We start from the raw sequence: 14,194 nt of genomic DNA on the forward strand, positions 1-14,194 counted from the left end.
CATGGTATTGCTAACATTAGCTAACAATGAATCTGGCTATAACTGGTATTGCTAACTTTAGCTAACAATGAATCTGGCTATAACTGGTATTGCTAACTTTAGCTAACAATGAATCTGGCTATAACTGGTATTGCTAACTTTAGCTAACAATGAATCTGGCTATAACTGGTATTGCTAACTTTAGCTAACAATGAATCTGGCTATAACTGGTATTGCTAACTTTAGCTAACAATGAATCTGGCTATAACTGGTATTGCTAACTTTAGCTAACAATGAATCTGGCTATACCTGGTATTGCTACATTAGCTAACAATGAATCTGGCTATAACTGGTATTGCTAACTTTAGCTAACAATGAATCTGGCTATAACTGGTATTGCTAACTTTAGCTAACAATGAATCTGGCTATACCTGGTATTGCTACATTAGCTAACAATGAATCTGGCTATAACTGGTATTGCTAACTTTAGCTAACAATGAATCTGGCTATACCTGGTATTGCTACATTAGCTAACAATGAATCTGGCTATAACTGGTATTGCTAACTTTAGCTAACAATGAATCTGGCTATACCTGGTATTGCTAAATTGCTTTGCGACTTACTGTACTGGAATGCAGTTAACTCAGGTGTGACATCATTACCAGCCCAGACTTCCGAGGTAAATGGAACACAGCATTATTTTATTATGATTGTTATGATATTTATGAGGAGAAAAGATAATGATAGTATAGGAAATTTTCTGTGTCCTACATCTTTGTATAATGGCCAAATGATAGCTTTAATTACAGTTTTATTATAGGTATTTTAAATTTGACACTTACAATTTTATTTTACTTTAATAAGTAGATCCAATTTATACTGACTTTTAATGCCATGATTCAATAATGTCAGGAATCAATAAAATGTTATTTTATACGACTTGCCAAAAAATCAGTGAAGCAAAATAAAAACTATTATAAATGATTTCATTATCATGAGAAATGAGACAATTATCTTGTTATCTCGGGATAACAAGAAAAAAATAACTGCAAGCACCGCCATTCCGTAGATATATTTTTTCTTTTTTAATTTATTTTATGTAATTGCTTTTACAATGTGCAAATAAGTGTCTCTTAGGTTTTGTAATTCAGATATGTCAACAGACACATTGCCTTCGGATTGGAACTGTCCCTAATCGTGTTTTGTGTTTTAATAATCAATAATATCAAAACAAATTCTGTTTGTTGCCGTATGGTAGTTGCACTGAAACGTGAACCAAAATCGGACTGATGTTTGTACCTCATGAGTTTTGCGTACTGTTACTCCCCTACTAAATATACACTGGAAATACACTTAATGTAAATCCTACTGTGGCCATCTGATCACATAGCCTAGGCTAAGTTAACCTGTGTGGCCAAGCTACCGTTTGGCGCTCGCTAGTCCAGAAAGGACACACTGTAGACTGCCAGCGATCGGTGAGTTGTTAGTCTTCATTATCTGTATTACAGTAACAAAGCAAGAGCAGGCATAGTGATACTCATTACATGGTCTATGTTGGCCTCACCTGTGGCCGGAGTATGTTGGCCCGCCCTGGGCCCTGCTCCTCCTCAGAGACAAGCCTGTGCCAGTTCATCACAGGGCAGATACTCACTCTCTGCAAGCAACTCAGACACCAATTAGCTTAACCACATGTGTTTGGACTATGGGAGGAAACCTGTGTGACACAAAACAGGCAAAACAGATAAACTTCACACATACAACGGAAGTGGGATTCAAGGGTCCAACACTGAAGATGTGAAGCAACAGTGCTACCCACCGACCTACTGTGCTATTCTCTATGAATCAGCAAAACCCAAATTCTTTGAAAAGGTATAAAAGTTTATTACAGTTATATGTTACTTTTATCAGTTGGGGAAATGAAAATATAAGCTATTGTAGCGATGGTTCTGGTTGGGATGAAGGAGTAGCACATGTACTCTCAATGTTTTTTTATTTTATTTTTGCTTTTGATACGTAGAAAGTGCTTGAAATTCCTGTTAGTTCAGCTGGATTACTTTCAGCTGTGGTCTGGATTACTGTCAGCTATGGTCTGGATTACTTTCAGCTGTGGTCTGCACCTGAGCCCAATCTGCACCTTAAATATGTCAGATCAGGAGAGGAAGAACTGGAGGGGGATGTGAACCCCCCAATTTGACTTAATACCCCCCCCCCCAAACAGACCTCTTCATTTAAATTATGAAGCTGTGTCCCCCAATATCTTAATTCCTACACACTTGTATCAGATATTACACCTCAAATCTGGGGGCTACCTAAATACTAGCCACTTAATCACGTTTCACTCTCCATATATATTCTCAAGCCGAGGGCATAAATATTCAGCATGCAAGTTTACTTATTTATTATTATTCCTCCCGTCCATTTTCTGTACCTGTGTGTCCAATTCAAGTCACAGGGGGCCTGGAGTCAATGGGCACAAGGCAGGGAACAAGAAAGGATGCGGGGACGGGCCATCACAGGGCACACTGTCACACACCATTGGGCAATGTGATGACTCCAAATTGTGGGCTGTAGGGGGGCACCGGAGTACCCAGAGGAATTGTTTTTATTATTTAATATCCATATAACAACAGGATTCATTTGTCTCACTGTCTAGAATGTATGTGTTTTGCACTCCAGACTTACCAGAGTGAACTCAGTGTAAGTTTTAATACAGCAAAGTTCTGCAGGATGTGATTCTGAAGGTGGTCATTACTGTGCGTCTCTGTGCGATTCACCACTGTCCTATGAGCTTCTGTTTGGTCTCCATCCCCTTATCGTACTCCTGTGTCTCAGCCAAGTGCTGCCCTCGTGGATTGCAGTCAGGACAAAGCCAGATCACTGCGAATCAATACTTTGTTTAATTTTCAAATGTCATGAGGAGGAAACTCGAGGAGGGAGAAATGAGATCCATTCCCTGTATGTCGGTGAGCACAGCATGCGAGCGTCGGTCGTCCTGGTATTCAGTCAGAAGTGAAATAGACCCTATTAATTCTACTGTGCTGGAGATGTAGCCGTTTTATTGTAACAAATTGGTATTGGGCTGCTTCTGCTTGGCTGGCTTTTAAACATAATCTGGAGTCGTTGTGTATATTAATTATTTTTTAATAAATGTGAGAGTGGCTGCAGAGCCACCCAGAGGAACAGTGAGAAGTGTGTTCTAGACGTGTGTCATGGTGGCGGAGGGGCTCGATCACAGGTTAAATGACAGACGTACACTCCCCACCAATGTTTGTTCCCCACGGTGCCCTGTTTACTGTACCCTTTTCTTCCTTGAACAGACTTGTCACAATGGCTCGAGAACATTAAAAAGCAACCGCACACTCGCAAAATGCCTGAGGCAGTGAAGCACATTTGAAAGGCGGCTTGTGTGTTTGTGTCTGTCTGTGGGATTTCTTATTCAGAAAATTCAGCTGGATTATACACTGATGCATGTAATTGAGAATGACGAAGCTTCAGAGCATTGCGCAGGGGCGGGAGTGTGGAAAGTGGCAATCAGATTTCCCCCCACGGTTACCTGGAGGCAGTTGGCACTTTGTAAACAGGAGTGAGGAACACTGGTAGATAAACAGCCACTCAAATCTGTCACTCCACTCCGAGCAACTTCAGAATGCATCAAACCACGCCTGCAATATTCAGTGTAAGGCAGTTCTATACAGGACAATGGCAAGCTCATAGTTACTGAATGTCAAGGTTAATCCTCAGAGGTTTCTTTTTAATGTGAGCATTTGCACGTATCTGGAGGTTAATATCTTACTCTATCACAAAATCGTTTTGCATGTCTTTCGTCTGTTAAATTAGGGACAGATGGAGCTAGAATTCCTCACTCACACGCTAGCTGACATTTAAATAAATGTAAATCCTGTCAACAAATGATTCGCCCTCCGTATTCTCTCCTATAAATAATTAAGGAGGATTATTTGTGAACATTTGCAGTGATATTTGATGCAGCTTTGATAACAATGATTAGCCTCTGTGTGTCTGATGCAGTTTGTTATATTACTGATGATTAACGTGATACATGGTACTTGTACTGGCTGAACCGAAAAAAATATATATTGTAGGAAAACATACTGACTCCTGCATGACGACTCCTTTATCTTGCTGAGCCATTTTCCTCTGGAGTACTGAAGCTCTAATTAATTCTGTGTTTATTTGTTAGCTGCTACCCTGTCTGGCATGGAGGGGAGTTTTGGCTGGAACATGCTCCTTGTTCCCATGTTGAGCTGTAAATCACACGCTGCAGGGCTGGGCAGCTCTTCACCTGCCTATCTATGGGCGGCTGCTAATTTTAGTTGTTATAGTGGCTCTCGAACAAAGCAGTGAATTCGATGTGTAAATCTGAACTGTAACCTTCAGTGTAGGACTGACTCTCTGCACTCAGTCAGAGGGAACATGATCCCCTCAAACAAAACTAAAAGCAGATAACAGGCAACCAGCTGTGTGATTCTAATACAATACCACTAATTCCTCATAAGGTGAGAATAATTGGGGTTCACATCCATTTGAATTAGCATTTATGGTACAGCTGTCACATAGTTATTTAAAAAGCGTTTGTCTGTGCTCATCAGCAACCAAGGGGTTTCCCATAAATTCTGAATGGGTACATCTACCCATCACTGTTATTTTAGTGTAAGCACTTTTTACAGGTTTCTATATATAAAATAAATGTAAGGAATTTTATGCATTGTCCATTATGATCGGGTGTTCACTTTGTTACTTATGTCTCCACAAGTGGCATCCTGTTTTATGTGATCTGCACATGCTCTGCAGGAGGTCTGTTCTTTGGAGAACTGTACTGATGCATAAAATGATTTTCCCTGTGCAGCACGTATCAAGTCATGTGTTTGAAAATCATATAGAATAAAAGAGCTTTCACAATGGAAAACAATAATAAATGAGGAATCTAGATGCAATCAATTGATATTATATTATCTACCTGTCCATCGTTGCACCAATGTCTTGTCCACTGCAGGGTAATAGGATAAAGCATTAATAACGTATCTTTAAACATTTATGATGAGAAAAGGACGTCTATGCTTCCTGCATTATAATTTGTCCTGGATTATTAGCAAGCTTGGCCAAAGAGATGTTAATGGTCGACAGTGAGTGGAAAAATTGTATTATAAATTTGTTATTATCTGAGAGTTGAACATTGTGATATGATATTTATTCATTTTAATGTTTGGTTATAAGGTGGCATGTTTTATATTTATATAAATTTGACTGTGAGTTTTTACTGCTTATTTGAGTTTCAGGGATTCAAATAATCATATAAGACAGTAAAGCACGGTTTAACTGATAAATTTTTGATCATATTAATATTGCTTATTCTAATTTTCCATTCCTTAAAATCTGTAAAAAGTATGACTAGTTCTTCATAGTACTATGAAAACTGAGTTGACTAGTAATAGTGTTGTGATTGTTTTGGCCTAATCATGCATCTCCCAGTGGCAAATCTGCATTTCCTCTGAAATACTCTCTTTTTTTCCCTCCTGCTCATTCCAGCGGTCAGGTTGCAGTTACCTCTTGTGCACCATCTTGCTCTTTGTGGCCGTGCTCCTGGCAGTCACAGTCACCGGCACCATCCTCCTCATGAACCATTACCACAACCCGCCTGCAGCTGACAGCCCCCATGTCAGCACCAATCAGAACGAAGGCAACGCCCTGGTGACGGTTGACCGAGGCGACGGTTCGCGCATCAACATCTTCATAGACCCAAACTGCCCGGACTACAACAGTAATTTCTTGCGCCTGGAAGGTGTGCAGACCTCACTGTTGCATTCGCTCACTGACCACGACTCGGACCTCAAGTCGGTCAAGGGTCAGGACCATGCCCTGCTGGTTAATCTGGCTGAGGAGGTGGCCAAACTCTCTGCCCATGCAGGCCAGTTAAAGATGGACTATGAGTCACTGCGGCGTGGCCAGGGAAACCTGGGACAGGAGCTTAATACCCTGCAGACAGAGCAGGGCCGACTCATCCAGGTGAGTGCCCCCGATTGACCACATAATCACTTTAACATCCGTGGTGATTGTGTGTGACTGTCGATGATGTAGCTTGTGTCATTTTAAGGTAATTTTCAAAGTTTATTTCAACCATGAAGACTATACTGAGCTTTTTCACGCTTAACAGTGTTTTGCAAAATTGAGCATCTTGTGATGGCTGGGGGCAGCGTGTGTCTATGGGGGCAGCGTGTGTCTATGGGGGCGACACGTGGCTCTGGGGGCAGCGTGTGTCTATGGGGGCAGCGTGTGTCTATGGGGGCGACACGTGGCTCTGGGGGCAGCGTGTGTCTATGGGGGCAGGGTGTGATTTATGGGGGCGACACGTGGCTCTGGGGGCAGCGTGTGTCTGTGGGGGCAGGGTGTGTCTATGGGGGCGACACGTGGCTCTGGGGGCAGCGTGTGTCTATGGGGGCAGGGTGTGTCTATGGGGGCGACACGTGGCTCTGGGGGCAGCGTGTGTCTATGGGGGCAGGGTGTGTCTGTGGGGGCAGGGTGTGTCTATGGGGGCGACACGTGGCTCTGGGGGCAGCGTGTGTCTATGGGGGCAGGGTGTGTCTATGGGGGCGACACGTGGCTCTGGGGGCAGCGTGTGTCTATGGGGGCAGGGTGTGATTTATGGGGGCGACACGTGGCTCTGGGGGCAGCGTGTGTCTGTGGGGGCAGGGTGTGACTTATGGGGGCGACACGTGGCTCTGGGGGCAGCGTGTGTCTGTGGGGGCAGGGTGTGACTTATGGGGGCGACACGTGGCTCTGGGGGCAGCATGTGTCTATGGGGGCAGGGTGTGTCTGTGGGGGCAGGGTGTGGCTTATGGGGGCGGGACGTGGCTCTGGGGGCAGCGTGTGTCTGTGGGGGCAGCGTGTGTCTGTGGGGCAGGGTGTGATTTATGGGGGCGACACGTGGCTCTGGGGGCAGCATGTGTCTATGGGGGCAGGGTGTGACTTATGGGGGCGACACGTGGCTCTGGGGGCAGCGTGTGTCTATGGGGGCAGGGTGTGTCTGTGGGGGCGACACGTGGCTCTGGGGGCAGCGTGTGTCTATGGGGGCAGGGTGTGTCTATGGGGACAGGGTGTGACTTATGGGGGCGGGACGTGGCTCTGGGGGCAGCGTGTGTCTATGGGGGCAGCATGTGTCTATGGGGGCAGGGTGTGACTTATGGGGGCAGCGTGTGTCTATGGGGGCAGCATGTGTCTATGGGGGCAGGGTGTGACTTATGGGGGCGGGACGTGGCTCTGGGGGCAGCGTGTGTCTGTGGGGGCAGGGTGTGATTTATGGGGGTGGGACGTGGCTCTGGGGGCAGCATGTGTCTATGGGGGCAGGGTGTGACTTATGGGGGCGGGACGTGGCTCTGGGGGCAGCGTGTGTCTATGGGAACAGGGTGTGACTTATGGGGGCAGGATGTGGCTCTGGGGGCAGCGTGTGTCTATGGGAACAGGGTGTGACTTATGGGGGCGACACGTGGCTCTGGGGGCAGCGTGTGTCTATGGGGGCAGGGTATGACATGGGGGGCAGCGTGCGGCTGGGGAGGCATGAAAAGAATTTCCCCCTGGGGATCAATAAAAATTATGAATTGTTAGCTTCCAATCAACAATCTCAGCAACCTGGCCCAAGCAGATCATGCCTTGTCTCACCTGAATACTAGAGACACCTGCAATGCTTTTCTTAATCTAAGGAAGATAATATGGGATCTACCTGAACTAGAACCATGGTGAGATACTGAGTTTGCTCCTTGTTGAACCATATTTGCCTTTCTGATTGATGACACCTGGTTTGCCAAATCTTGCCTGTCTGGGGACTCTGCTTACGGACAGTGATAAGGATTTCGGATGCGTATTACTCTGAAATGCCTGCTCAACTCCGACTGCCCCTTGATATTTCTCTCTTTGGTAAATCTTCACTTTTATGGATGTTACTAGGTCGTATTTGCAGGCACTTGCATTACAATCGGAGAATCAGATTTAATTCCAACCCTATGCAATTATTTTACCCTGTCTGTAAGAAAAAAATATATAAAGATCAGGTTCTAATTTTAAAATAGCACACTTTGACAGGTCATCAGATTCTTATTCCTGTCAACTTGTCTGAATGTTTTTTATCACGTTTAAAGCTGATTTCGCACTGTCACACATACACCATGTCATTATTGCCTGTCCCTATGTCAACAAAAAAAACAGATCCCCAGAGTCATCCCTAGCCTCCCAGAGTAAAAATGCATACAGCTGTTGGAGAGAGTTAGGCTGGAGGACAGCGCCACATGACAGAGGGAATGCAGAGTAGCAGATCCAGTTTTATGATTCTTTCTCTTTTCAGAGCAGGGGCTTGGATTATACAGCTACACATACATGAAGAATTCAAAACAAATAGTAACACTTTACTTAAGGCAATGTTTTCAGTAATTGATAAAAACATCCATGATGTATAACACATTCATAAATCATTATAAAAATGGCTATAAATACTTATGAAAAGCCATAACACATTATAGCCATGTGTATTATGAATTATGAGTGCCTTATGAAGCTCTCATCTATAATGCAGTATAGAAACATTTATAATGCAGTACAGCGCATCCTTCATTCATATATCGCCATTAGTCAAGTCAAGTAAGTCAGGGTGGTTATACCTGTGCCACCATTATAATGCATCATAAAGGTATATATCATGCATTATAGATGAGAGCTTCATAAAGCATTCATAATGCACAATACTCATGGCTACAATGTGTTATGCCTCTTGATAAATATGTATAGGCATGTTTATAATGCTTTATGAATGGATTATCATTTGTTATGAATGTGTTCGTAATTTACTAAAATCATGGCTTTAAGTAAAGTGTTACCAAACAAACTACAAAATGCCTATTTCAGTATGTAAGGAATAAAACAGCTTGGCATAGGGGCTACCCGGCTTGCCACACTTCAGGTTCAGGCTTACTGCAGGTGAAGGTGACAAATGTGTTGATCTTCATTCTTTAAAACAGCTGACTAGCTCCAAGATAATGACTGAAGTATATCTGGCTGTAGGATATCAGATCCACTTTACAATAAGGCTACCCTTATAAAGGTTTTATGAATGGCTTATAATCAAGGTGTCAATTAGGTCATAGCACTTTGCAAATCATTAATAGATTATTATAAACAAGTTATAATATTTTTTATTGATAAGTTGCTACTATTTATAAGAAGAAAAAGGAAGACTTACCTTAAAGTTGTACTAGTATATTTATTGGCTGTACGAACTGGGAGCTGGAATGCAGAAGACAGCAAAGCATTATATTTGGTGAGAAGTGTAACTCTGTTCACCATAAATAATGGAATTTTACCGTTTGCCTTGACTTCTGATGGCATTGTCTTAATTTATCCTGCATGTGAGGAAGCCACCTATGGGAGGTCATATCTCCAGAGTTTGTTTTCACCCGGTAAGAGTCCTCTTATCACCATGTTAAAGGTTCCCGCAGAGAGCACTAATGACTTCATTGCTTTTCCCAGGAGCTGCTGCGGCGTTTCCTCATTCAGCGTCACATCATCGTTAGGAAGCCGTGAGATAGTCTTGTTTTCTTGGCCGAGAGCTTTTACACAACATGAGTGTCCCTGAAGTGTCAGGCAGAGCTTGAGAAATTTAAGGAATGAAGCGAAAATAGAAATGCATCAAACATGCAAACTTCTTCCTTAAAACTGCATGTCAAATTCAGACCTAAGCATAAATGTGTCTGATTGACAGAGCTGAAAAATCAAACATTATGTTAGAAATGTACATCCTTGTGTGTGTGTGTGTGTGTGTGTGTGTATATATGTGTGTGTATATATATGTATTACATACATACATAGATACACACACACACACACACACACATAAATTATTTGAGTAATTTGATTTTCTCCTTTTTAGCTGTGAGGTACATTTATGCTTTAGATGTTATTCTAGTCATTGCAATTTATTATTTTTTCTTTTTTGTCCAAAGCAATTATTTTTAACTGCAGCACTGTTAGACAATACAAGGTACCAGCCCAGAGGCACCAGTTACGCACATTGTCTCATCAATATCTGCTACAGAAATACGGCCAGCTCAGAATTCCACAGTGGGTGTACAGTTTCATTGTCAGGAGGATTTTTTTTTATTATTATTATTGATGTCAGAGTAGAATATGCCCTTTGTCTGTTTTAGTTTCTGCTATTTTTATTGTCACAATATACGACTACCAGTGTTTTATTAAATACATTCTCTGAAAGTTGTAAAAGGCATTGTTTATACTTTTAAGGGCATTCTGTGTTCTGTGTTCTAGGAATGGTCCTGTTGTGGGACCCTCGACCAAGGTATTTAACCAGAATAAAATATGCAGTTAAATAAGTGGTTCGTTAAGCATCTGCACCTGAACGCGCTCAGCTCTGCAGCATTACCTCCTTCTTAAATAGAAAGCTGGGGGTGAGGATTTGTGTGTCATAGATACACAAAGCTGTGAAATATACACCTTTCGCCTCACATGTTTCTACCTCAGCAGCTTTTCAGCTGGAAATGTCACTGCAGCCAAGAGGATGGTGTGCTTGCATTGCCTCCCAAGTGACGTTAAGACTCCCCGATACTCATTCCCCGTCTCTCCTGCAGACAGCCACAGTGACACAGACATCCCCTTCCAGCCTGGATAGCGCTGTGAAATGTGGTACCTTAGAAGACCTTAGAAGGTCCCGTACGCTGCAGATCAGGTCAAAAGTCGAATGAATTTTGCTCCTTGGCAAAATTAAAGCTGCATTTCCATGTATGTGAAATGTGTGTGTGTGTGTGTGTGTGTGTGTGTGTGTGTGTTGGAGGGGGGAGGGGGGGGGGGGGCATGTGATTTAGGGAGCTTCGGAACACACTGGAATTTTATTAGGGTATTGCCTTGTCTAGCTGGGAGGTGGGTGAGCAGACCATGTGACTTAGGGAGCTTCAGAAAACACCAGAATTTTATTAGGGTATTGTCTTGTCTAGTTGGATATTTTAGAAAATGGGGTAACAGTGACTGTGATGGGCTGGCCCCCCATCCAGGGTTGTTCCCTGCCTCGTGCCCGTTGCTTCCGGGATAGGCTCCGGACCCCCCACGATCCAGTAGGATAAGCGGGTTGGACAATGGATGGATGGATGGGTAACAGTGACTCTTCTTATTGAACATAGCTTATGTTAAATTTGTATCTTGGGAATGAACACGTTGGACAGATGCATTTGCATAATTAATCATGCCAGTTTACAAAGGGTGGTAAGTTCTAACAGAACATGTGACAATTTCCAGTTGAAAACTACAGAATATATAAAGAAACAAGAAAGTAGTAACTTCTGTTATTGCTAGCAAGGTACAGTATGCAATGTGAGCAACATGATCTGTGTCTGTAATACAGAAATGTGTTCCCACCAGAAGACGACTTCTTATAAATTATGATTGTCTAATTCAATGAATAGATTAGCATGTACTCATGTTAAGGCAGAGACATGTTGGAACTCTCCACCTTTAAAACCAGCGAATGCAACTCACACAAAAAGACAAAACTAGACATGAGAAACCTCTGACTGCTTTTTGGTGAGATAAGACAGGACAACGAGAGACCTGCCCAATGCTGCAGCATAATGAGCAGAAACGTAAGGAGAAACAAATGGGTTTGATCTACTTTACTGTTAAATTTCCCTGTCCTTTTGCTAGAGCATTACTCGCTGTGCCTTATTTACGGTGATGCCATGACACTCTTCAGATACAAATGCACTTATTTTATAAACCTTATCCTGTGGTCCAAAAATTCCAAACTTATTTAGGTTGTTTACTGCATTCCATTGCATATTTCACATCATGATGCATTTGTGTGTTACAGGGCCTGTTTATAACTACTGGCTGGAAATAGACACACAGAACTCCGATCCCAGCTCCCACTCATGTAGTTCCCTGTCTCCTCAGTCCAGGAGAAAGCAGCTCATCCACATTACTCTGTGACATTAACAATTTATTTCAACCTTTTAACAGTCTTACAAAGGAGTCTTTTCCCCTGCCTGAGAATGTTAGGCTAGCACATTTAAATTTTCTGCCATCATTTTGGTGAATTTTATTTGCACTAATGCATCTGTCGTGTCTCACATTTTTGAATTTTTTTCCGAAGCAAGATTTTCTCAACAAGACTGAAAAGGTCCATAGCTGGGAGCTAAATGATAATTCAGGTGGTGACCTGCCAGTAGACACTTGGTGTGTAAAAAAACAGGTTTAGGTTCCAAGAACACATTTCTGATCATTTGGTTTTAAAGATTTCCACTAACCAAAAAGAGCTTCCGGCTTTCCCAAAAATTTCTTGATTGACTACACCCCCATGTTAAGCAATTAGAAGTTGAATGTAATTTTATGCCTTTTTTAAACGCATGAAATGTTGTTCTTTAGCACAGAAGTAATTGTGGATTCTGCCATGTTTGTCCTGGGCAACAAGAATGACCCAGTAATGTTCCTGGCAAAGATAAGGCATTTAACAAGGTCTGCACTATAAATTCAACTCCTTTGTCTAAACCAGGTCACTAAAATGGATTTTGTTCCAGTCTTCCATTCTGACAATGGTTAGATGTGCATTGTACATGCACTGTGTAGTGTACTATGTATAACTTTCTCAGTGTAAGGCCTGAAGAATGTTCATGTAGAGATTAAAGTCCAGTGCTATGAATTAGCAGCTATTAAGGAAGGTGCCATCTTTTGGGATCTAAAGTCTAAACCCTTAAACGTCTTAGTGTCAGTCTTGCAGTCCTTGGACCATATGCTGTTGACTTAAGCCATCTGCAATCTTACTGTACGATTTTCTGATGAATAATAACTAAAATCAGCATAAATTAAGAGGAATTTCTTAAACTTTACATAATTTCTATCAGAATGGTGGCACAGAAGCACCTACTTGTATTTCTAATAAAATTTAAATGCTGCTTTATATTCCATTTTCACAAGAACAGGTACATTGAAATGCGTATTTTCACATATCCCATCATGCTCTCCTACGCACATATCCCATCATGCTCTCCTACGCACATATCCCATCATGCTCTCCTACGCACATATCCCATCATGCTCTCCTACACACATATCCCATCAAGCTCTTTTCACATATCCCATCATGCTCTCCTTTGCACATATCCCATCATGCTCTCCTACACACATATCCCATCATGCTCTCCTACGCACATATCCCATCATGCTCTCCTACGCACATATCCCATCATGCTCTCCTACGCACATATCCCATCATGCTCTCCTACGCACATATCCCATCATGCTCTCCTACACACATATCCCATCAAGCTCTTTTCACATATCCCATCATGCTCTCCTTTGCACATATCCCATCATGCTCTCCTTTTGAGACATACAAGGGAGAGTGAAACTTGGGGTCCAGGCACAGGGTCAGCTGTTTTTCCAGTGTCCCTGGAGCAATTGAAGGTCAAGGGCCCAGTTTTGTGGGTCCCCTGATTCAAACCAGCGACCTTCTGATGATGGGCACAGAGCGCTGGCCTGCAGAGCAGCTCTCCTCCCCCTCTTATCCTGAGCAGAACTTAAGGCCAAACATAAACACACCCTGCTGTTATATATTATCAATCCTTTTGTTGTGTCCCTGGCTTTTTAGTGTGTTAAAAAACATGTCATTTCTTCAGTATGTTGTCTTCACTTTCCTTGCAATATCTGTGTTTCAGCTTGTCTTGATGATAATGGAGGCCACCATGTTACCTACATCCCAATGTGTGATTCCCAGTGATCCCCCTCACAATGTAGACCTCCCCCACCTAGCCTGTCACTTGCACGTTAGCTGTGAAACAGACCTTATGTTGCTAATTTATACTCCCCAAGTATTTCACTCTGTCAACATGCAAATAAGTTTACAGTTTTGTTTCTGATCGAAGATGGTGCTCATGCAGTAGTTCACTAATGGCTTTGCCAGGTTTCAGTTATGCTATATTCTCCCATTTTGCTACAGAATACATGCCTGTGCCCTGAGAAGGTTTGGAGTTTTGCCATTTTTTCCCAAACCTTTTGACTCCTAAAAACTCCTGACAACTTTGGGTGTTCTGCAAGCACTGACTAGTGATGTGATTTGCTGCTCATGGCTCAAAGTGCCCTTTTATTCCTACAATTAACGTGGATCTATAGTGAGAGAACTGGAATTCCATTACTAGTGAATGACTTTTGTTTT

The 14,194-nt window shown here is 42.6% G+C and overlaps 1 protein-coding gene across 3 annotated transcripts in view; it reads left to right on the top strand.

Moving 5' to 3' along the window:
* fibcd1b (fibrinogen C domain containing 1b) overlaps positions 1 to 14,194 on the top strand; it is a 126,274-nt gene that overhangs the window by 41,020 nt on the left and 71,060 nt on the right. For all 3 annotated transcript variants that reach the window (XM_023807853.2, XM_023807854.2, XM_072714501.1), the window contains one exon: positions 5,524 to 6,000. In XM_023807853.2, coding sequence (XP_023663621.1) covers positions 5,524 to 6,000 — 477 coding nt within the window. The remainder of the gene's footprint in view (positions 1 to 5,523; positions 6,001 to 14,194) is intronic.

Source organism: Paramormyrops kingsleyae, chromosome 7 (assembly GCF_048594095.1).
Source record: "Paramormyrops kingsleyae isolate MSU_618 chromosome 7, PKINGS_0.4, whole genome shotgun sequence".
In the NCBI taxonomy this organism is placed as follows: domain Eukaryota; kingdom Metazoa; phylum Chordata; class Actinopteri; order Osteoglossiformes; family Mormyridae; genus Paramormyrops; species Paramormyrops kingsleyae.